Below are 23846 nucleotides of genomic sequence, written 5' to 3'. Positions count from 1 at the left end.
CTATTGATCTCTCCAGCACTCAAGCATACAACCGGTTTGACCCGAGAACTGAGCCTGAAATGAATGCTTCTGTGGTTGGGTTGGGATAGGAGTATGAATGGTCCTGAAATCTAGGCCATTCCACCTCCCGTCCCCTGGAAAACCCCGAGAAGGTGGTGGGGACAGGTGAGATATCCCTAGCACCCCTACCCTGCCTGCCAGAGGCTGTAGTCCCAGCAGGTAAGGCCATGGGCGGTCATCAACCCACATGATGACGGTGGTAGGGTTTGGGGGTACAGTCCGTGCACATGAACGTGAACAAGGGATGTCTCTGAGATGTGCTGCAGCCTTTTTAGAAGCCAGAGCTTCTACAGTAGAACACTGGATTGGGGACCACCTCTTGCCTTTCTTCTGGCCAAGGTGGGCCTTAGACAGTAGGGTGTGGCGGGGGATGTCACCAAGGGATGAACATGTAGAGGGTAATACCTGTGGGCACACTATCGGAGTCAAGTGCAATGATGTCATTTTTGAGTGGTAACCCTCAACATTTGGGTTCCCCAAGAGGCCTAGGGACAGCCATGACTCCCCAAGCCCCTCAGGCTCTACAACACCTGCAAGACAAGTCGGGTTAGGTGAGGTACTCTCCCTTTGCCCCAAGGATTGAGGAGAGTCCTTTTGATGACAACTCCCCCTCTGAGCAAAAAGAGCCACTGGAGAGTAGTCCAGTCAGTCATTCATTCCCTTCCACTGGCTCTGTACTGATGAAGCAGTTGGAGATGGTGAAGGAGAAATCATTCCCTTAAGAGTAGCAACAGCAGGTGGAAACTTGGCTGGGGGCAAGAAGAAACCAGAGAGAATCTTTTGTGTCACCGGCAGAGCAGTGCACTCTGATGACAGTAGAAGAACATCCTTCTCTTTCTCCTTTTTCCGAGCAAACCTCACCCACTGTTTGGAAGGCCAGAATTGACACACTACAAGGATTAGTTTGGTTGCAATCATGCTTCTTGCATGATACACACAATGAGTGTGGATCTATTTCCATGGAGGAGAGGAAGTGATTGCAAGGCTTATATTCTTAACTAGACAACACCCAATACTTAAAAGTTTCCTCTCCCCAGGCTGTTGTATGTTAGGGATTTACATCATGAAAATCTAGCACATATAGCACAGAAAAAAACAAAAAACAAAAGGAAAGCGAATGGCAGTTGGGCAGAGAAGCGCAGAGGTGTCTTCACACAACAGTGGCTGAAAGCAAAGTGGAGTGCAAACCGACGAGTGGGCTGGGCTACCCTCTATCATTGGTATCTTACAACCTTGTTTGAAAGTTAACGGTTGTTCCAGCTTACGTTCACAAGCAAAATCCTATGTGAAGACTGAAGGTTTGTATTTGTTTAGGAGCAGTTACACATTACCAGTCAGGACAGGATATTAATTCCTTCATATGGAATTGCTGTATACTATAAACCGAACAAGTTGCTTCGGGTTACTGTATTGTGTTGGCTATATGCCAGTCTTTGTTACTTAATGGAATTGATTGCTGAACAGGAGGGGCAGATCTGCCAGTTGTCCATAATAGACATCACCCTACTTACGAACATTCAACTTACAATCATTCAGATAAAATGGGACCACAAATTAAAATTGTGTTCAGAGCTCTCCCCTTTGCCACCTGTAATTTCAAATTTTGTTTTGCATACCTCTTCTGTACATACAGTACTGTATTTGTATGTACAGTGTATTGTGTTTAGGATAAAAAAATGTACAGTACTGTATTGACCATATATCATACTGTAGGCATGGAATGTACAGTAAGCAACTTACAAACAATTCAACATACACATGGCCATCTGGAACGTACTATCTATAAACTGAAGTGCCACTGTAGCTGGCTACTGAACACTGGGGGATCTAAAAAGGGGTATGCATACTCCCACTTACTATTTGTTTTACAGGAACTGAGTCTGTGGAAGTCTGTTGGCTATTATAAATGATAGATTTGTATGAAAGATTCCACGTTTTTTGTAAGAAGTACATATTTCGTAGATTTTGGTATTGAAGAGCTATAAATTATTGTGAAATTTGTATTGCAATACTGCAGTAGAGAGAAAAAAATATGTATAGGTTTTCTAGACATAAATTGTAGACAGTTCCTTAGTCCAGCCAGATGTAAAACACTTTGTAAATTCTGCATGATAAATTTTTTAAAATAAATACTTATTTAAATAAGATTCAGTATTATACTATCATCATTTAAATGTTAATCTAAGATTAGATCAACCTGAATACCATAATGGTAAGTTTAGTTTATGGTAAATATTGTTTATTCTGTTTTAAAGAATATTTTTAAAAGACCTTTGTCAGACTACCATTCCCGATGATTCAATACCCGGCAGTTCCCATTGATAACGAACTACTATTGTACGTACTTCTACTGTAAAAAATTTTCCCTTGGAAAGAAACTACTATATTCAACTATAATATTTAATTTTTTTAAATTAACTCGGGTACTACTTTTACAATGAACTTCATCTTTAACGTTGATCTCATATATTTTCAGTTTGTCCCACACATGGACTGGAAAGTGTCTTTTGTATTATTTGGAGTGTCTGGTGTATTGTGGGTCATCTGTTGGCTACTTACATATCATGATTCACCCATTGTTCCAGATGAAGAAGGACAGCTTATGCTAGAGAAGGTATAATATAGATTTATGTACCATTGGAGACAGATTTATATTTGTTTATTATACAAACCGATTATTTATATAATTGCACTCTCTCCACTATGGACAGACTAAACCCAGCTTATGGCACAGGTTGATGAGATAACTGAGGTGTTTGTGAAACTCTAGAGATAAGGATGCTATGACTGGTCAGACATCTAAATATCATATCTAGCTGATCCTTGCCTGCTGACCAAGAATACAACTTTGGTCATCACTGGAGGAATATCCTTCAGATGAGAATACACTTGTATTTTAGGTCCAGAGACGCAAGAATGTCATCCTTCCAAATAGTTTAGATGGTTCATGTCTTTAGTCAACTTCCATCCTCTCCCCCTCCGAGACCCTTGAAAACTACTGATAACGTAGGGTTATGGATGTGCCTGGATCACTTCCAGACTAGAGGAGCCTATGTTGAATGGTCAACTTTAACCATTTTGGTTGAAATTTGAACCTCATCAATTATATTATTATTATTTCAGTAGATGAAACTTATTCACATGGAACAAGCACACAGGTGCCATCGACTTTAAATTCAAACTTCCAAAGAATTTTGGTTTCAGCCTCCCACCACAGACCCCACACTGCAGCTGTAACTGATCATTATACAGAGCCATGATTCCCGCAACATGTGAGTGGCATGCCATGACACTATCCACTATACCAGCAGACCAGCTAATTAGATGAAGAAAGGTTTGATGGTGTATTAATGTTATCAGAATCTCAAACCAAACAGTCGTTTTCACAGAGCCAAGAAAGATTTCTGTTATTTGGTGATGTTAAGGAGGTTGCACTGCTCAAGGACTTAAACCGGCCTCAGTACAGTTATTGCATTTTACACATGCAACTTACCCAGCAGATATATACTTAGCTTATGTCTCTGACGTCCGACAGAATTCAAAACTCGCGGCACACGCTACAGGTAGGTCAGGTGATCACCCCCTACCGCCGCTGGGTGGCGGTAATAGGAATCATTCCCGTTTTCTGACAGAATTTTTCTGTCGCCGGTGCTGACAACAACTTTGTTGGTAGCTCCTGCTTAGAATTTCTTGCTTGCTTCGCCGAGGATTATTTGGGAAGTATTTGATCTTAAGTTGTTGGCATACGCTGTTTTTTGGATTAGTTGGTTAATATGTCCGATTTAACACCTGGAACTCTGTTTAGAGTATGTGTAAATGAGGGATGCAAGGTGAGGTTGCCTATGGCTACTTTGGATCCTCACACTGTTTGTGTAAAATGTAGGGGAAGGGATTGTTCGGTTAAGGATACATGTGATGTATGTGAGAGCTTAACTGAAGTGCAATGGAAAGAACTAACTTCATATGTGAAAAAGTTAGAAAAGGATAGGATTAGAAAAGCTTCAGCTAGAAGTTCGAGTAGATCCTGTTCTGCGGAACAGGATAGTATTTCTAACCCTGCAGTAGCTTCGCCATCTTCCTTTTTGGTTTCAGCTCCTTCCCCCCGCAGCGAACCCGCAGATGTGTCTGCCGAGAGAGCCGCTGTGGAAGCGTCAATCCGCGATTTGCAACAGCAATTGCGAGATATAGACCAAGGTAAGGGTGAAGTGTCTAGTGAAAAGTGCAGTGTCCCCAGTGCAGTGGAGGGGGCGTCTGACCAACTCCGCATCGCTCCTAGGCCTAGACCTCTTTCAGACTCCCATGCCCAAGGGAGGAGGAATGTCGAAAGCCACAAGGGGGATGTAGAGTATCCCTAACGGTCAGGCGTCCCTTCAGCAGATCCTGTAGGCTCGTCCCAGGCTGCTGTAAAGAGCTATAGGAAAAGCCTCTTAAGGAAGTGTTTTTCCGACTCTGATTCGTCCTCTCCTAAACGAGGATGAGCTCTTCTTCCAAATCGCGCCTCTCAAGAGAGCCTGGAAACCTTCAGGAGAAGGCGCTCTTGACTCCAGCCCGGAGCCTTTTCCGGAGTATTCTCCTGCGCCTAAGAAGGCTATGAAGTCTCCAGAATCTTCACCAGAAGGGATTCGGTCCTCTACTAAGAAATTCCTGTTGGACCTTCAAGCGAATCTCTCTTCTTTAGTAGGCTCTCTTTCAACTAGTAGGCGCAAGGAGCCTTCTCGCAGGAAGGACGCCTCTCTTCCAGTTAAGAGTTCTGTTAGGAGACCTTCTCCTAGTAGGAAGAAGGAGTATAGGCGATCTTCTCCAGTAAGAACCTATTCTCCCCCGAGAGTAGACGACTCCTTTGATACTTCGTCTAGACAGGGAAGATGGTATTCCCCGCGCAGAAGCTCTGATGCTAAGAGTCATAGCGCAAAGCGCCAAGAAGTAGGCTCTAGATCCTCTCCTTGTAGGAGTAAGGAGAAAGTCCTCTTGCGAGAAGGTAGTGATCAGTTCGTATCTGCCGAACGATCTCCTAGGAGTAGGATCTCCTCTTCAAGTGGAAGGAAGGAACGAGAGAGGGAACGCTTTGCTCAGAGGGATAGAAGCGAGAAAGGCTCTCCTTCGAAGGATGATTTTTCTAGAAGGCGGCAAAGTTCGATAGGACTCCTGGATGATAGAAGCCCTTTAAGTTACTCGAGAGCTCATGGTAGGCTTTCCTCAAGGGAGTCAAGCGCCTCTCCTAGCAGGTTCCAAGATTCTAGGAAGAACCTAAACATGGGTTCGCGCCCTACTCCTGGAAGAGTATCTAGAGTGGACGCTTACCGATCTCCTAGCAGGTGTCAAGAGCCTGAAAGGAGCCTAATCTTGGATTCGCGCCCTACTCCTGTAAGACGAGCAAGAGTAGGCGCAAGCTCCTCTCCTCAAAGGCGGCAAGAGCCTAAGACGAGCCTTGCCAGGGATTTGCGCCCTACTCCTGGGAGAAGATCAGGAGTAGGCTCTTACGCCTCTCCTCGTAAGAATCAGGAGCCTGAAAGGAGCCTCTTGTCAGACGCGCGGCCTACTCCTGGGAGTCACAGAAGAGTAGGCGCAAGCACCTCTCCTCACAGGCGCCAAGAGCCTGAAAGGATCCTGACTTTGGATTCGCGCCCGACTCATAGTAGGCGCTCGAGAGTAGAAACGAGTGTTTCTCCGGATAGGCGCCAAGAGCCTGAGAAGGTAGGCTCTAGATCCTCCCCTATCAGGTATCAAGAACCCAGGGAGCGGCAAAAAATGGAGGTTCTTTCTTTACCGAGGAAACATATCTCGGGTATTGAACTGGCGGCTTCATCTGACGAACTCTTGAAGGATAAGAGTCGCATACCTGCCAGGACTTCTTCACCTAAGAAGTCTCCCTCTCCGAATGTAACCTTGGAGGAAGTTTCGGAGGAGGAAGAAACGAAAGAAGTAGGAATCTCTGATTATAAGAGACTGTCTGCATTACTACTTCAGGAGTTTGGGGACTCGCTGTGTTCGGCTGATCCTCCTTCTCCAGGATCTCTGCTATCAAGTACTAAGTTGGCAAAATCCCCCTCTTTTGTCAAGATGCGGCCAACTCTCTCTATGAGAAAGGCCATTAAGAATCTGGAGAACTGGCTCCTGGTTAAGAAGGAAGCAGGTAAGACGGTGTTTTTGTGTCCTCCGTCTAGATTGACAGGTAAGCCGGGTGTCTGGTACGACACGAAGGAACCCATGGGGTTAGGCCTTCCGGCTTCTGCAAACGCGGATTTTTCTGCTCTGGTGGACTCATCTAGAAGACGCTCTCTACTATCAGCTAAAGCGTCTTGGGGAATGTGCGAAATGGACCATTTACTCAAGGGTCTATTTCGCACATTAGAAGTCTTCAACTTCATGGATTGGGCCTTTGGAGCTCTAGCAAAAAGAGCGCAGGATCCGGAGTTTGTGACCATGGAAGTGTTATCAAGTGTCCTTTCGTGCCTGGACAAGGCAGTCATGGATGGATCCACAGAAGTAGCCTCTCTCTTTGGAGCAGGAGTGCTCAAAAAGAGATCAGTCTACAGCTCGTTTCTCTCCAAGTCTGTTTCTCCCTTGCAGAGAGCCTCTTTGCTTTTTTCCCCACTCTCGGAATACCTTTTTCCTCAGGAGACAGTGAGGGACATTTCTAGGTCACTGTCGGAGAAGGCTACGCAAGATCTTCTTGCTCAGTCCGCCAAGAGGCTTAAACCTGCTGTGCCGATGGCTAAGAGAGGGGGAGCAACGAATAAAGTGTCCTTCCAACAGCCCTTTCGAGGAAGAACAACCTCGAGACCCGCACCTAAGAGTAGAAGGCCGTTTAAGAGAGGACGATCTTCTAGAAGACCATTCTCAAAGCCGCAGTGAGACAGGAGTCCTCCAGACTCCAGTAGGAGCCAGACTTTTGAGGTTCGCGAAAGTCTGGGCTCAGAGAGGGGCGGACAACTGGTCCCTCTCGATCCTCGAGAGAGGATACCTGATCCCCTTCAGGGAAAAACCTCCCTTAACCACCACTCCAAGGGAGTTAGCGGCAAGATACAGAGATCCTTTAAAGAACCAAGCACAATTATTATCTGGTGCAACAGATGTTAGAAAAGAAGGCTATAGAAAAGGTATTAGACATTCAATCTCCAGGCTTTTACAATCGCCTCTTTCTGGTACCAAAAGCCTCGGGGGAGTGGAGACCAGTGCTGGATGTAAGCGCTCTGAATCACTTTGTGATCAAAACAACATTCACAATGGAGACAACGTCTTCAGTTCTTTCAGCGCTAAGACAAGGGGATTGGATGGTGTCATTGGATCTGCAAGATGCCTACTTTCATGTACCCATCCATCCCTCATCCAGAAGGTATCTAAGATTCATGATACAGGGCCAAGTATTTCAGTTTCGCGCCCTTTGTTTCGGTCTTTCCACAGCTCCCCAAGTTTTCACAGGATTGATGAAAAACGTAGCACATTGGCTACATTTAAAAGGAATAAGGATATCTCTGTATCTCGACGATTGGCTGATTCGCTCGCAATCCAGGGATCAGTGTCTGGAGGACCTAAGGTCGACGTTGGACCTGACTCAGTCCCTGGGACTGTTAGTGAACCTCGGGAAATCCCAGATGGATCCCCAGCAAAGCATTGTCTATCTGGGGATTCTGATGGATTCTCGGGGTTTTCAAGTGTTTCCGTCCATAGAAAGACAGAAACGGTGCATTCTAAAAGTGAAGACCTTCCTAGAGAAAGAACAATGTTCCGCGAGGGAATGGATGAGTCTTCTGGGGACCCTCTCCTCGTTGGAACAGTTCGTTTCTCTAGGGAGGCTTCACATAAGACCTCTTCAATTCTTCTTGAAGGAGAATTGGGACCAGAAGAATCAGGATCTGTGGGAATCTTTTCCTCTGTCCAGAGGTATAAAGGAAAGCCTCAGCTGGTGGTTAGAACCAGGCAGACTGAACGAGGGACTATCGCTGCAGTTACCGAACCCCTCCCTAGTGTTGTTTACAGACGCTTCGGAGACGGGATGGGGGGCGACGTTGGGCCCAAGAGAAGTGTCAGGCACCTGGAGTGGGGAACAGGTGTCCTGGCACATCAACGAGAAAGAGTTAGTGGCAGTGCATCTAGCTCTCAGACAGTGGGAATCCCAAGTCGCGAACTCAGTGTTGCAGGTAAATTCAGACAACACGACAGCTCTAGCCTACATAAGAAAACAGGGGGCGACTCACTCCCTCTCACTGTACAAGAAGGCGAAAGAGCTTCTTCTATGGTCAAAGGAGCGGAACATCACGCTCTTAACGAGGTTTATCCAAGGCGAGAAGAACGTCAGAGCAGACTTGTTGAGCAGGAAAGATCAAGTCATTTCCACGGAGTGGACCCTGCACTCAGAGGTCTGCAATCAGATTTGGAACCTATGGGGAAGGTCAAACATAGACCTGTTTGCAACTCATTGGAATGCCAGGCTGGAGAACTACTGCTCTCCGATTTCGGATCCAAGGGCAGTAGCAATAGACGGCCTCCTCCTAAATTGGGAAGGAATAAACGGCTACGCTTTTCCTCCTTTCAAGATCATAGGAAACGTCATAAGGAAGTTTGTTTTGACGAAAGGAGCGAAATTGACCCTAATCGCCCCATTTTGGCCAGCTCAAGAGTGGTTCACAGAGGTACTGGAATGGATGATAGATTTTCCAAGGTACCTTCCTTTACGGAACGATCTTCTCAGACAGCCCCACTTCGACAGATATCACAAAAACCTCCCCGCGCTCAGTCTGACTGCCTTCAGACTGTCGAAGGACTCGTCAGAGCGAAGGGGTTTTCACGCGCGGCTGCAAAGGCAATTGCAAGAGCCAGGAGACCTTCAACATAAGCGTAGTAACAGCGAAGTTGGGAAGGTGTTCCGAAGGTGGGCCAGGAATCAGAATGTATCCTCTTCCAGTACCTCTGTGATGGAAATAGCAGATTTCCTGTTGTATTTGAGACAAAAATGTAACCTTGCAGTCTCGACTATAAAAGGTTATAAAAGTATGCTTTCCTTGGTGTTTAGACATACAGGACTAAACATCACGGATGATAAAGATCTACACGATTTGATTAAATCATTTGAAACTTCGAAGTCCAAGACAGCCAGACCACCCAGCTGGAACCTGGATGTGGTGCTAAGGTTTCTCATGTCAGATAAATTTGAACCTCCCAATAACTCATCGTTTAGGGACTTGACTAGGAAATCTATTTTCCTCTTTGCATTAGCATCAGCTAAAAGGATAAGTGAACTCCAGGCTTTAGAAGGCACAGTGGGCTTCAGGAAGGATTCTGCAGTGTGTTCATTTAACCCCCTATTTTTAGCAAAAAATGAGAATCCTTCTAAGCCTTGGCCAAGGACGTTTGAAGTTAAAGGATTGACTTCCCTGGTAGGGAGAGAGATAGAGAGAACCTTGTGTCCGGTAAGGATCCTCAAGTTCTATCTAGAGAGGAAAGAGCAAATGGGAGGAAACTCAGAGAGCCTTTGGTGCTCGGTAAGAGATCCGAGAAGAACGATGTCAAAGAATGCACAGGCATTCTTTATCAGAGATATTATTACAGAAGCACATATTTCCTGTAAAGAGGAACATCTCGGACAGATGAGAGTTAAAGCACATGAGGTCAGAGCCGTAGCAACCTCATTAGCTTTCCACAAGAATATGTCGTTACAGGACTTAATTGGATCCACATATTGGAGATGCAATTCTGTGTTTGCGTCTAACTATTTGAGAGATGTACGCGTAACTTATGATAAGTGCTTCTCTCTCGGACCTTACGTGTCTGCGGATTCGGTGCTGGGACAGGGGGCTGAAACCAATCTAGCTTAGTTTAGATAGATTAGGAATTTTAATCTTATGGTGTTGTTTTTTATGGTCGATTGAAAGTGGTCAAGGAAAAGTACCACTTTCAAATCGTAGTGTATAACAAAGTAGTGTGGTCAGGTGGTCGAGATTGGTTGTTTTCATGCTCCTTGTAATGGTTTGGACCTAGGCTCTGTCTTGTAAGAGGGTTAGTCCCCGTTGATACGACAAAGGCGAAGGCTCTACCATGTAAGTGGGATAGGCCCCATTGGTACGATCCGAAATAAGGCTCTGTCGAGTAAGCGGGCTAGCCCCCATTGACATGATCCAGAAGAGTTCTCAGTGACAGGTCTCATCCTCACTGGAACTCTTGAGGCAAGCAGACTCATAGACAGTACTCATGAAGTCTTCTGCCCAATAAGGTAGGAATCAAGGTATTTAAGGTTATTTATAGTACCTACAACAAAAGTTGTTTTCCCTGTTTTTTGAATTGCTATTCATATTGAGTAACTATCTCTTACCCTCCTCCAAGGGTGCCAATCAGCTAAGTATATATCTGCCGGGTAAGTTGCATGTGTAAAAATGAAATTGTTAAGATACAATAAAGTTTTACACATACTTACCTGGCAGATATATACGTTTAATGGCCCACCCATCCTCCCCTCAGGAGATAGGGGGAAGAAAAATTCTGTCAGAAAACGGGAATGATTCCTATTACCGCCACCCACCCAGCGGCGGTAGGGGGTGATCACCTGACCTACCTGTAGCGTGTGCCGCGAGTTTTGAATTCTGTCGGACGTCAGAGACATAAGCTAAGTATATATCTGCCAGGTAAGTATGTGTAAAACTTTATTGTATCTTAACAATTTCATTTTAAGGTACAGGGATGTGATAGATGAACAGTGATTTACGAATATGAGAACAATCCAAGTGGGATTTGCTAAACATTTCCCACCATATATGTTGCTGGTCCATATGCCTTACCTACATCATCTTATGGTACATTGGATTAAACTCTGTGAAGGAATCTGGTACTGTTTATATTTTTATGCCCCTTTCTGGTCATGATAAGAAGTGCATGGGATGTTATGTTTGCTCTGGCAAGTATTTCATGCTAGCGCCTATAAGTAGTGTGATGTTCAGTTTATCTTCTTGGCAAGTAGAGCTGTCCAGGGAGGACTCATCTGAATATCAAGCATCTCTTCTATTTTTGAGGCTATCAAAATTCAGGTTTACACATCCTCTGGTCACTGAAATTTATCAGGTGACTCTGACTTGATGATTGCTGAATATATAAAATTCTTTGACACTGGCTGTGGTGTACCAAACTAGTAATTATGGGGGGCCAGTGCATGATTGTCTCACTGCCTTCCTTAGAGCCATTATTCATTTACCTCAAGAGCCTAGCACAAGTGGCATTAATTCCTTGGATGCCTGACTCAGTCTTACTATGACTTCTTTCAATTTTTAATGGCAACATATTATGACCTTACAACAAAGTTTCATCCCATATTTGTTATTTGTACAAAAAATTTCTGATTTCTAGGCCTCGTCCACTCAAAATGTCACATTTCTTAGTTCCTAGGTGTAAATTTTCATATAATAGGAAGGCTTTGCCACCTACATGTTTGCATAACAGGTATTTGTCAACTGAAATATATATATAATATAATACACACACATTCGTACACACACACACACACACTCACATATATATATATACAGGCAGTCCCCAGGTTATGACGGTCTCGGCTTACGACGTTCCGAGGTTACGACGCTTTTCAATTATATTCATCAGACATTATTTCCAGGGTTACAACGCATGTTCCAGGGTTACGACGCATGTTTCAGGGTTACGATGCCTACAACGCTCATTTGGCAGATGAAATATGACACCAAAAATGCAAAATAATCAATATTTGAAGGTTTTTTGGATGAAAAATGCCATAAGAATGCAGTTTACATAGTTTTTAATGCACCCAAAGCATTAAAAAGGGATTTTGACGTAGGAAAAATCTATTTCTGGGGGAAGACCTGTGTCGCCCTATGAAAAATGCCTGTTATTCATTTTTCCCAGTATAAATAGCTCTATCATATACCAGAGAAAAAAGCTAACATAGTTATGCTGAGGTTACTACCCCCAGCGCGATCACCCAAGGGTGTCGGTATAGTATAGGGGCGATGTGTTACCACAAACCACAGGGCTTCTGCCACTTAGAAGATTCCCTTCAAAATCCCTCTCTTTTGGTGGGAGCCGTCACAACGGAATCTCACTACTCGTCCCGGCTCGCCACTACTACTACTACCGAAGCGCCATCTTGCATTCCTGATTAGATCTATAAACTTGGATTAGTCAGGGTGGGAAGAAATGTTAATAGGGCTAGGGTTCATAGGGCGACACAGGTCTTCCCCCAGAAATAGATTTTTCCTACGTCAAAATCCCTTTTTAATGCTTTGGGTGCATTAAAAACTATGTAAACTGCATTCTTATGGCATTTTTCATCCAAAAAACCTTCAAATATTGATTATTTTGCATTTTTGGTGTCATATTTCATCTGCCAAATGAGCGTTGTAGGCATCGTAACCCTGAAACATGCGTCGTAACCCTGGAACATGCGTTGTAACCCTGGAAATAATGTCTGATGAATATAATTGAAAAGCGTCGTAACCTCGGAACGTCGTAAGCCGAGACCGTCATAACCTGGGGACTGCCTGTATATATATATATGTGAGTGTGTGTGTGTGTGTGTACGAATGTGTGTGTATTATATTATATATATATTTCAGTTGACAAATACCTGTTATGCAAACATGTAGGTGGCAAAGCCTTCCTATTATATGAAAATTTACACCTAGGAACTAAGAAATGTGACATTTTGAGTGGACGAGGCCTAGAAATCAGAAATTTTTTGTACAAATAACAAATATGGGATGAAACTTTGTTGTAAGGTCATAATATGTTGCCATTAAAAATTGAAAGAAGTCATAGTAAGACTGAGTCAGGCATCCAAGGAATTAATGCCACTTGTGCTAGGCTCTTGAGGTAAATGAATAATGGCTCTAAGGAAGGCAGTGAGACAATCATGCACTGGCCCCCCATAATTACTAGTTTGGTACACCACAGCCAGTGTCAAAGAATTTTATATATTCAGCAATCATCAAGTCAGAGTCACCTGATAAATTTCAGTGACCAGAGGATGTGTAAACCTGAATTTTGATAGCCTCAAAAATAGAAGAGATGCTTGATATTCAGATGAGTCCTCCCTGGACAGCTCTACTTGCCAAGAAGATAAACTGAACATCACACTACTTATAGGCGCTAGCATGAAATACTTGCCAGAGCAAACATAACATCCCATGCACTTCTTATCATGACCAGAAAGGGGCATAAAAATATAAACAGTACCAGATTCCTTCACAGAGTTTAATCCAATGTACCATAAGATGATGTAGGTAAGGCATATGGACCAGCAACATATATGGTGGGAAATGTTTAGCAAATCCCACTTGGATTGTTCTCATATTCGTAAATCACTGTTCATCTATCACATCCCTGTACCTTAAAATGAAATTGTTAAGATACAATAAAGTTTTACACATACTTACCTGGCAGATATATACGTTTAATGGCCCACCCATCCTCCCCTCAGGAGATAGGGGGAAGAAAAATTCTGTCAGAAAACGGGAATGATTCCTATTACCGCCACCCACCCAGCGGCGGTAGGGGGTGATCACCTGACCTACCTGTAGCGTGTGCCGCGAGTTTTGAATTCTGTCGGACGTCAGAGACATAAGCTAAGTATATATCTGCCAGGTAAGTATGTGTAAAACTTTATTGTATCTTAACAATTTCATTTTAAGGTACAGGGATGTGATAGATGAACAGTGATTTACGAATATGAGAACAATCCAAGTGGGATTTGCTAAACATTTCCCACCATATATGTTGCTGGTCCATATGCCTTACCTACATCATCTTATGGTACATTGGATTAAACTCTGTGAAGGAATCTGGTACTGTTTATATTTTTATGCCCCTTTCTGGTCATGATAAGAAGTGCATGGGATGTTATGTTTGCTCTGGCAAGTATTTCATGCTAGCGCCTATAAGTAGTGTGATGTTCAGTTTATCTTCTTGGCAAGTAGAGCTGTCCAGGGAGGACTCATCTGAATATCAAGCATCTCTTCTATTTTTGAGGCTATCAAAATTCAGGTTTACACATCCTCTGGTCACTGAAATTTATCAGGTGACTCTGACTTGATGATTGCTGAATATATAAAATTCTTTGACACTGGCTGTGGTGTACCAAACTAGTAATTATGGGGGGCCAGTGCATGATTGTCTCACTGCCTTCCTTAGAGCCATTATTCATTTACCTCAAGAGCCTAGCACAAGTGGCATTAATTCCTTGGATGCCTGACTCAGTCTTACTATGACTTCTTTCAATTTTTAATGGCAACATATTATGACCTTACAACAAAGTTTCATCCCATATTTGTTATTTGTACAAAAAATTTCTGATTTCTAGGCCTCGTCCACTCAAAATGTCACATTTCTTAGTTCCTAGGTGTAAATTTTCATATAATAGGAAGGCTTTGCCACCTACATGTTTGCATAACAGGTATTTGTCAACTGAAATATATATATAATATAATACACACACATTCGTACACACACACACACACACTCACATATATATATATACAGGCAGTCCCCAGGTTATGACGGTCTCGGCTTACGACGTTCCGAGGTTACGACGCTTTTCAATTATATTCATCAGACATTATTTCCAGGGTTACAACGCATGTTCCAGGGTTACGACGCATGTTTCAGGGTTACGATGCCTACAACGCTCATTTGGCAGATGAAATATGACACCAAAAATGCAAAATAATCAATATTTGAAGGTTTTTTGGATGAAAAATGCCATAAGAATGCAGTTTACATAGTTTTTAATGCACCCAAAGCATTAAAAAGGGATTTTGACGTAGGAAAAATCTATTTCTGGGGGAAGACCTGTGTCGCCCTATGAACCCTAGCCCTATTAACATTTCTTCCCACCCTGACTAATCCAAGTTTATAGATCTAATCAGGAATGCAAGATGGCGCTTCGGTAGTAGTAGTAGTGGCGAGCCGGGACGAGTAGTGAGATTCCGTTGTGACGGCTCCCACCAAAAGAGAGGGATTTTGAAGGGAATCTTCTAAGTGGCAGAAGCCCTGTGGTTTGTGGTAACACATCGCCCCTATACTATACCGACACCCTTGGGTGATCGCGCTGGGGGTAGTAACCTCAGCATAACTATGTTAGCTTTTTTCTCTGGTATATGATAGAGCTATTTATACTGGGAAAAATGAATAACAGGCATTTTTCATAGGGCGACACAGGTCTTCCCCCAGAAATAGATTTTTCCTACGTCAAAATCCCTTTTCTGGTGTCGACCTGTGTCGCCCTATGAAAACATACCAGAGAATGCTACAAGTTTTTAGTGTAAAATTACATGTAAAACCAGGTTAATGACATTCAGAGTAAAGAATTATAAATAGTTTTACTATTTAATCTTAACTTACTATCTGTAAGAAAGGATTTCTTAATATATTCTTAACCATAATAGTAATACTTATATAATACTTAAAATTGTACATAATATGAAGTTATTGGTCTTAATTATGTGTCATACAGACCAATCAAGGCAATACACTAATACTTAATAGCCATATATACATATTGTGCAATCTTATATACTAATTCGGTAACGGGATCGACAACAAACGTTTCGCCCGGTCCGGCAAACAAGGTATGGTGGAGAGTGTGAGCGAGTCATGCAGGTAGAAGGGTCATGCAGAGGGAGATAGTTAAAGGAATAGTCTATTCAAAGGTTTCTAAGGAGAACCGTTAGTTTGTTCTTCAGGAACCACCACAGTACCAGCTGCCACTGCTAAAAAATTTTTGGGGCCTGTAAATTTTCGAGATAGTGGTGCTTAACACTGTTGGGGACTTCCAACCTGTGTACTTTTTTAGGTCTTCAGACTTCATATTTATAAAATAAATAGTTGATGTGGCAACTGCCCGGATATCATGGACATGTGGAACTGGATCTGGGTTTGGCTTGTTTAATAAAATAAAGAATCTGTTGCCTAATTCCTCTTGAAGTTATCGTGCCCCCTTTTTCTCTAATAAAAAGAGAGCCCGTTGTTATTTGAGATGTTCTGGTCATAAAGGTTTCAAGTGTATGAACAGGACATAATGATTCGTCTTCTAGAAGAGGAATAATTTCCCAAGGAGTCCACCTATTTTGTGGATCCTCATTTTTTGTTAAAAATTGTCTATCTGGTGAAAGTAAAACTTTCCCAGATTGAAGGAATTTCACATGCCCTGGATTTCTAGAAAGTGCTGATAATTCAGATATTCTAGCGTCCGAGGCTAGTGCTACAAAAAACAATGTTTTTCTTAATAGTGCTGAATAAGAACAATTATTGAAACCTATTTGAAAAATCTTTCTTAGGGTAGATTTAATTGTGGTAATAGTACTGGCAGCTAGGCCTTTCTCATTTAATGATCTAAATAAAGAAATGGTAAGATTAGTATCCATCTCTTGTACATTTATATCATTTAAAAACATAGCTAGTTTCTTAACCCTTAAACGCCGACTGGACGTATTTTACGTCGACATTTTTTGTCTCTCGGGTGCCGACTGGACGTATTTTACGTCGACATACAAAAGTTTTTTTAAAAATTCGCGGAAAAATACTTTTAGGCCTACCAGCCAAAAACTCTTGATTCACGCGCCTTGGGGGATGCTGGGAGTTCACGGATCAAGGTGTTGTTTTGTTTACAATCGTTACGCAGGCGCGCAAGCGCGAATTTCTTTCTTGCCGCACTAAAAAGTACCTGTGACACATCTCGGAAATTATTTCGTCACTTTGACATAATTTTTGTACCATTTTAAATTAGCCGTTACATGGAGTATTATATATGAAAATGTGTGCATTTTTATGAAGAATACAACAAAAAAATACTCATGATTGTAGCTTTTATCAGTTTTGAGATATTTTCATATAAATAACGATAAGTGCCAAAATTTCAACCTTCGGTCAACTTTGACTCTATCGAAATGGTCGAAAAACGCAATTGTAAGCTAAAACTCTAATATTTTAGTAATATTCCATCATTTAACTTAATTTTGCAACTAATTGGAAGTCTCTAGCACAATATTTCGATTTATGGTGAATTTATGAAAAAACTTTTTCCTTACGTCCGCGCGGTAACTCTTCCGAAAATATCATACATGCGATTGTGGTAATGTTTGCACCATTTTAAATTAGCCGTTACATAAAGTTTTATATATGAAAATGTGCGCAATTTCATGCACAATACAACTAAAAACAACCCATGGTTGTAGCTTTTATCAATTTTGAAATATTTTCATATTAAAAATGATAAGTGACAAATTTTCAACCTTCGGTCAACTTTGACTCTACCCAAATGGTCGAAAAACGCAATTTTAAGCTAAACCGCTTATATTCTAGTAATATTCAAGCATTTACCTTCAGTTTGCAACAAATTGGAAGTCTCTAGCGCAATATTTCGATTTATGGTGAATTTATGAAAAAAATGACATTTTCTTTACGTCCGCGCGGTAACTCTTCCGAAAAAATCATACGTGCGATTGTGGTAATGTTTGCACCATTTTAAATTAGCCGTTACATAAAGTTTTATATATGAAAATGTGCGCAATTTTATGTAGAATACAACAAAAAATAATTGAAGGTTGTAGCTTTTCTCATTTTCGAAATATTTGCATATAAATCACGATAAATAGAAAAAAAACCACGTTCGGTCAACTTTGACTCTACCGAAATGGTCGAAAAACGCAATTGTAAGCTAAAACTCTTACAGTCTAGTAATATTCAGTCATTTATCTTCATCTTGAAACAAATTCGAAGTCTCTAGCACAATATTTAGATTTATGGTGAATTTAAAAAAAAATCTTTCCTTCCCTCCGCGCGTCGATTCTCCGCCACAAATCTCCGAAATGCGTACGTTCCATTCTCGGAATATTTGCTCCGTTTCATATTAGGCATTTCATAGAGTTTTATATATGAAAATGTGCGCAATTTCATATAGAATAAAACGAAAAATATTTGAAGGTTATAGCTTTTCTAATTTCCGAAATAATTGCATATAAAAAAATATATATATAAAAAATTCGACATTCGGTCAACTTTACCTAGTCAGATATGGTCGAAAACTGCATTTGTAAGCTAATATTCTTACAGTATAGTAATATTCAATCATTTGTCATCATTTTGAAAGAAATTGGAAGTCTCTAGGACAATATTTAGATTTATGGTGAATTTTTGAAAAAAATATTTGTTTACGTCCGTGCGTTACGAATTCATGCATTATTTTGTGATAATATTTTCTCTGTGTTGCTTTTATCGTTTTACGATGTGTTATATACCAAAATGATCGCAATTTAGTGTAAATTACAACGAAAAAAGAAGTAACTCGTTACCTTTAACCGTTTTGCGCACAGCGCGATTTGAATACAATTATATATGAAATTTCGTTTTTGCGCTATCATATATCGCATTATTTATATATGATAATGATAATTTTTTTCATTTCTGATGGTTGCATACTAAACTTCAGCCAATGACAAAAAAAGGAGCCAAAAATGAACTCTTAATCTTGAAAACTAAGCGCGCTGTGAATTTTTGGAAAAAATATTTTTTCCGCTTCCGCGCTCACTCTGAAACACTTCCGGCACACGGGAGACATTTTTTTTTTTACCGCTTCGGCGTTTAAGGGTTAACTGCGGAGTCATACTGTCTAATTGTAGAATCTCTCTCATCCGATTCTACAAATAGAATGTTTAACGGATATATTTTCCCTTCCTTTTGTGCCGCGAACTTCATGAAGTCCATAAAGTTAGGGCATTCAGAATTCTTGAGGAAGCTGACACAGTTTGCGTTTGTACTGTTTGTGTTAATTTCGGGGATGGAATCTTCTGAGGTTTGAGTTTCATCTCCATGATAAGTGGATACCAATTGCTCTTCGGCCAATTGGGTGCCACTAGTGCCAACTGGCCTCTGAATAATCGTAGCTTGTGAAGCACCTTCAAGAGGAGGTTCACTGGTGGAAAGAGATATATTCTTTCCTATTTGTTCCAATCTAAAGACATTGCATCGATCGCGAAGGCATTGTTGTCTATATTGAGAGCTACATAGCAGGCTAGTTTGTGGTTGGACTCCGAGGCAAAGAGGTCTACCTGGAGGTCCGAAATCTGATTCATAATCCATTTGAATGAATTGTTGTCCAGTGACCATTCCAATTTCAATGGGGTCATTCTGGACAAAGAGTCTCCTATTACATTCCTTACTCCTGCCAGATGAGTTGCAGACAGATGCCAGTGGTTCATTTCCGCTAATAGGAATATTGCTATCATTACATGATTTACTTTGTTTGGTTTGGATCCTCTTCTGTTTATGCAATGGACGACTGTAGAGCTGTCCGATACGATTTGGATGTGGATCTTCTTGGACGGTTGTAATTTTCTCAATGTCAGGAACACTGCCATCGCTTCCAATACATTTATGTGGAATTGACTGAATGTTTGTGACCATGTCCCTTGAACTTTCTTGAGGGGTGAATATCCCCCCCAGCCGCTCAGGGATGCATCTGTGTGGATGATCAGAGATGGGGGAGGAAATTGTAGCAGAACTGATTGGATAGGTTCCGTTGTTTCGTCCATGGAATAAGTCTCTTTTTCAGAATATCTGGAATTCTTGAAACTTTGTTTCTGAATTTGAGATTTGCTCTTTATCTCCAAACCTGATTGATATCTTTTAATCTGGTTTTAGTAGAACATCTGTCACTGATGCAAATTGAAGGGAGCCTAGGATTCTCTCCTGTTCCCTTCGAGATGACTGTCGTTTTCCAACAAAGCGCTTTGTAGCTTTTACTATCTCTTTGACCTTTTGGACGGTAGAGATAGCCTGTGTTTCTTCAGGTCCCACTGAATTCCTAACCATTGGAACTGGGATTGTGGAGTCAGTCTGGACTTTGCCATATTCATCTGGAAGCCTAGAAACTTTAGAAATTTCAGTACTTTGGATGTTGACCTTCGACATTCTGCTTCGTTGTTTGTCCAAATTAACCAATCATCCAGGTAGGCTACTAAAAGTATTCCTTTCTTCCTCAATTCCTGAACTACTGTCTCCCCTAATTTCATGAATACCCTGCGTGCTATATTGAGTCCGAAGGGCATTACCTTGAATGAGCAGGCTTTCTTGCCTAGCTTGAATCCTAGGTATGGAGAGAAGTTTCTGATTATTGGAACGCGATAGTAAGCGTCTGTAAGATCTATAGAGGTGGTGACGGCCCACAGGGAAGTAAGGTCCGTACCTGTGAGATTGTCAGCATATGGAACTTGTTGCAGTGAATGTAGGAATTCAGCCGAGACAAGTCCAGGATTACCCGTCTTTTGTTCGAGTCCTTCTTTGGGACACTGAACAATCGTGCTTGGAATCTTATGCTCTTCACCCTCTTATGGCACGTTTCTAAAGAAGATTCTTTGTATATTCTAAGAGGTCCTCTGTTGGTTTTTTGAAAGAAGTTGACTAGAGGGGGAGGGCCCTTCTCCCACTTCCAGCCTAGACCTTTTGATATTAAACTGTGGGTCCATGGACTGAAGGTCCATCGACCTTTGAACAAGTACAGTCTCCCCCCTACCTGGGAGATTTTACTGGTTGGAATCTGGTCTAGTTACTCTACCTCCTCGGAATCCTCTACCCTTGACTCCACCTCGCAGTCTGGAGCCTTTTCTGGCTCGACTACTCCCAGCATGTCTGCTATATGTACAAAAGGCACCTCTTGCAGGATTATTATTGCTGGGGAAGGCCACAACTTTGACGATGAAGTCGAAGGTTGAGGTTCCGAGGATGGCTGAACCAATACATATTGTTGTGGTGGTGTTACCTTTGAGGTGGACGGCACTGCCTGCATATATCCATGAGGACGGGCCGTCTGGTAAGGGTTATACCTTCTCGCCTTCTTTTTAGGTGCTTGTTGATGAGGAGACACATCAAAATGGCGTTTCGTAGGAAGATCCCACCTCACTCTCAGACTTTGGTTAACCCTAGCTGCTTCGTGCAATATGGAATTTTATCTCCTCTTTGGGGAAGAGGTTTTCTCCCCAAATGGATGATCTAATGAGCTTATTGGGTTCATGTTTGACTGTAGTTTCAGCCAAAACATGTTTCCTACAAGCCCTTCTTGCACTTGCAAACTCAGTCAGGTCTGATTGAAGAGTCTGTAAAAGACTTTTCGTTAAGACCTGAAGGACTGGTTCGTCTTCGTATGTTGTGGCTAGCAACTCCGCCGAGGTGACGGAGTTGATAGTCCTGGCTAACTTTGTCCTTGCCTCAAATTCACCCTTGATCAAATGTCCGGGGAGTTTGGGCAGTCGTTCGGAGAACAAGTCCGAAGCACAATCCGGTTCTAGTTTACCACCCGTGAACGTAGCCGGAGCATTTACCCAAATGTCTGCTCCTGAGGGCAAGAGCAAAGATGTTGGCTCTGTTTCCTTCAGGGCTGGGACTGGTTTGTCATTATAGATTGCTTGCAATGACAACTCCGCCACCTTGGTTGTACATGGTGACGGAAGACCATCTGGGGTAACAAACATTGTATACTTTCCCTTGTGTGGTGTCAATTTGGTATTGACACAATTCAGTTCTGTTAGGAAACGGACCCAGACAGCTTGGGCCTGTTCCCTGGGAAAGATTACTGTTTCCTTTGGTATTTTGTCTATTCTGAGTAGCACATGTTGTGCTAGTCTGACAAAACCCGGGAACGGAAACTTCATACCGGCTGGGAATAGCTCGTAGTCCTCTATTGGTCTTGTTCCACACCCTTCTATAGTCAATCTTCCTTCTACGAAGGGAGCATTTAAGGCCAACCTCCAAGGGTTTTCCTTATCGAAGGGGAGAAGCTTTGAAGTATCCGGAACCATCATTGATAGAGCTGGTGTTCCGGATCTAAAGAGGCCTGAGAGCATCTCCTCAATGGGCTTGATTCTCTCAGTCAATGACGAGAGAGCCTGGTTTGAGATGTTCGGTGTTGATCTGAGGTGTGCATCTATCCTCTGATCTACTACTCCACTAATCCTAGCTAGCAGCTGGTTAGTGAAGGATTCAGGGTCGAAGAACTGTTCCGCCGCCCTTGGGACTGACCCTGTACCTTCGGTAGGGGAAGGATTTGTGGCAGCAGGCTGAATGACAGATGATGTCGACGGTTGTGACACCGAAGACGACTCATTCGCCGCTGGCGGAACAGAGTTGCTTTTCTTTTTTAAAATCTTCTTGACTTTAGGAATAACCGACGGCATTCCTTGTTCTTTAATGGGTTTCGAAAAACCCTTAAAGGATGGAGTTGAAGACAGGGAAGGAGAAGGAGAAGGATGGGAACTCGCCCCACTTACCTCCCCACCTACCTGGTCTTCCGTGACCATCGGCTCGACGTTGAGGTCGATCGCCGCCACTTCCTCCGTAAAGTCCTGCTTCTCCCCTAAAGCGGCCGTCGTCTCAATGCGGATAGCTTCAATGAGGGGTCCGGCAACGTCCCTGGGCACCGCAGTTGTGAAGGTGGCGCCTGGAAAGATCTTCTTGCAAAGGCCAGCATCCAAAACATGGGGCCAGCCTTTTGGTGCGTATCTGCCGAACCCCGCCACCCACTTGCGTAGGGACGCCCTCGCGCCGTGGACGATCGACTTGTCCGCCTGTAAGGCAATCTTTGTTTTAGTGGCGGATCAGAACAGTATACAAATTACCTTACTATACTCTCAGTATACAAGATAATTCTGTAACATCCTTAATTGTTCATCAGTCAACAACAAAACAAGCTCGTAACAGACGGTACAAGCGTCTGGGTGCCAGGCCACGTAGTCATCCAAGGCTACTGCACAATTGGAGTGCGAACGACATACTACGTGGCCATAGTCGTTGCCTAGAGACGCGTGGCATCCCTCAGCTTGGCAACGGACCACCTGTAATGCGAAATACTCAATGAGTAATCTTCCTTTTGATGGTTTATTGTAGACCATCGACGAAATATTTCGTGGCCGAAATATTTCGTTTTAGAGATACAGGACAGGTATTTTCTAGAAAAATCATGCATTTTATTTATTGGCGAAGTATTTCGTTGCCGAAACATTTCGGCGTACCGAACTATTCCGTTGTCGACTGAATAGTAATTATTAATAATCAGATCATAAAACTCGTAAGTTTTGTAAGCGGAATATTTCGTTCCCGAAATATTCCGTGTCGACGTATATGCCTTAATTTTTCCAGATGTTCTTAACTAGATTGTCTAGAAATACTTCGTTGCCAAAGTATTCCGGTATCGACTATCTTATAATATTAGCTTAGTCTAATAATGTTATATTAAAATATATGCTTATCTAGGTGTCGGGGAAATACTTCGTTGCCGAAGTATTCCATTATCGACTTATTACTAAGTAGTTTACTACTAAATAATAATGCTTATATTAAATATATGCTTATCTAGGTGGTCGGGGAAATACTTCGTTGCCGAAGTATTCCATTATCGACTTATCACTAAGTAGCTCACTACTAAATAATAAGCTTATACATATACACTTCAATAAGTTGTCGGCAAAGTACTTCGTTGCCGAAGTAATTCGGTACCGACCTATGTAATAAGGCTAATAAGTTTTCAAGTATAATAGTATAGACTGAAAATTCCTTTCAGAGGCATGTTTATGCCGAAACACCGAACTTCGCCGATGTCGGAGAAAAGACGTGGCGTACCACTGTAATTGCCAAAGTTAGGAATTGTTCAGTCTGAATTCCGGCAATGCCGAACTTCGAATACTATCATATTCTACCCTGCCTCCAATCACAGTGATTAGAAGTAGTCTCTGTTCGCCGAGGCTCCAGAGATCATATAGTAGAGATATTATCGAAATAATATC

General features: G+C 42.3%; 1 protein-coding gene across 1 annotated transcript in view; it reads left to right on the top strand.

The window, feature by feature from the left end:
- LOC135222582 (uncharacterized) overlaps positions 1 to 23846 on the top strand; it is a 384420-nt gene that overhangs the window by 193011 nt on the left and 167563 nt on the right. Inside the window, exon 5 of the mRNA XM_064260656.1 lies at positions 2537 to 2674. Within this exon, the coding sequence (XP_064116726.1) occupies positions 2537 to 2674 (138 nt within the window). The remainder of the gene's footprint in view (positions 1 to 2536; positions 2675 to 23846) is intronic.

Source organism: Macrobrachium nipponense, chromosome 8, assembly GCF_015104395.2.
Source record: "Macrobrachium nipponense isolate FS-2020 chromosome 8, ASM1510439v2, whole genome shotgun sequence".
Lineage (NCBI taxonomy): Eukaryota > Metazoa > Arthropoda > Malacostraca > Decapoda > Palaemonidae > Macrobrachium > Macrobrachium nipponense.
The sequence above is the reverse complement of the archived record's forward strand: the minus strand, read 5'-3'. Positions and strand labels throughout refer to the sequence as shown.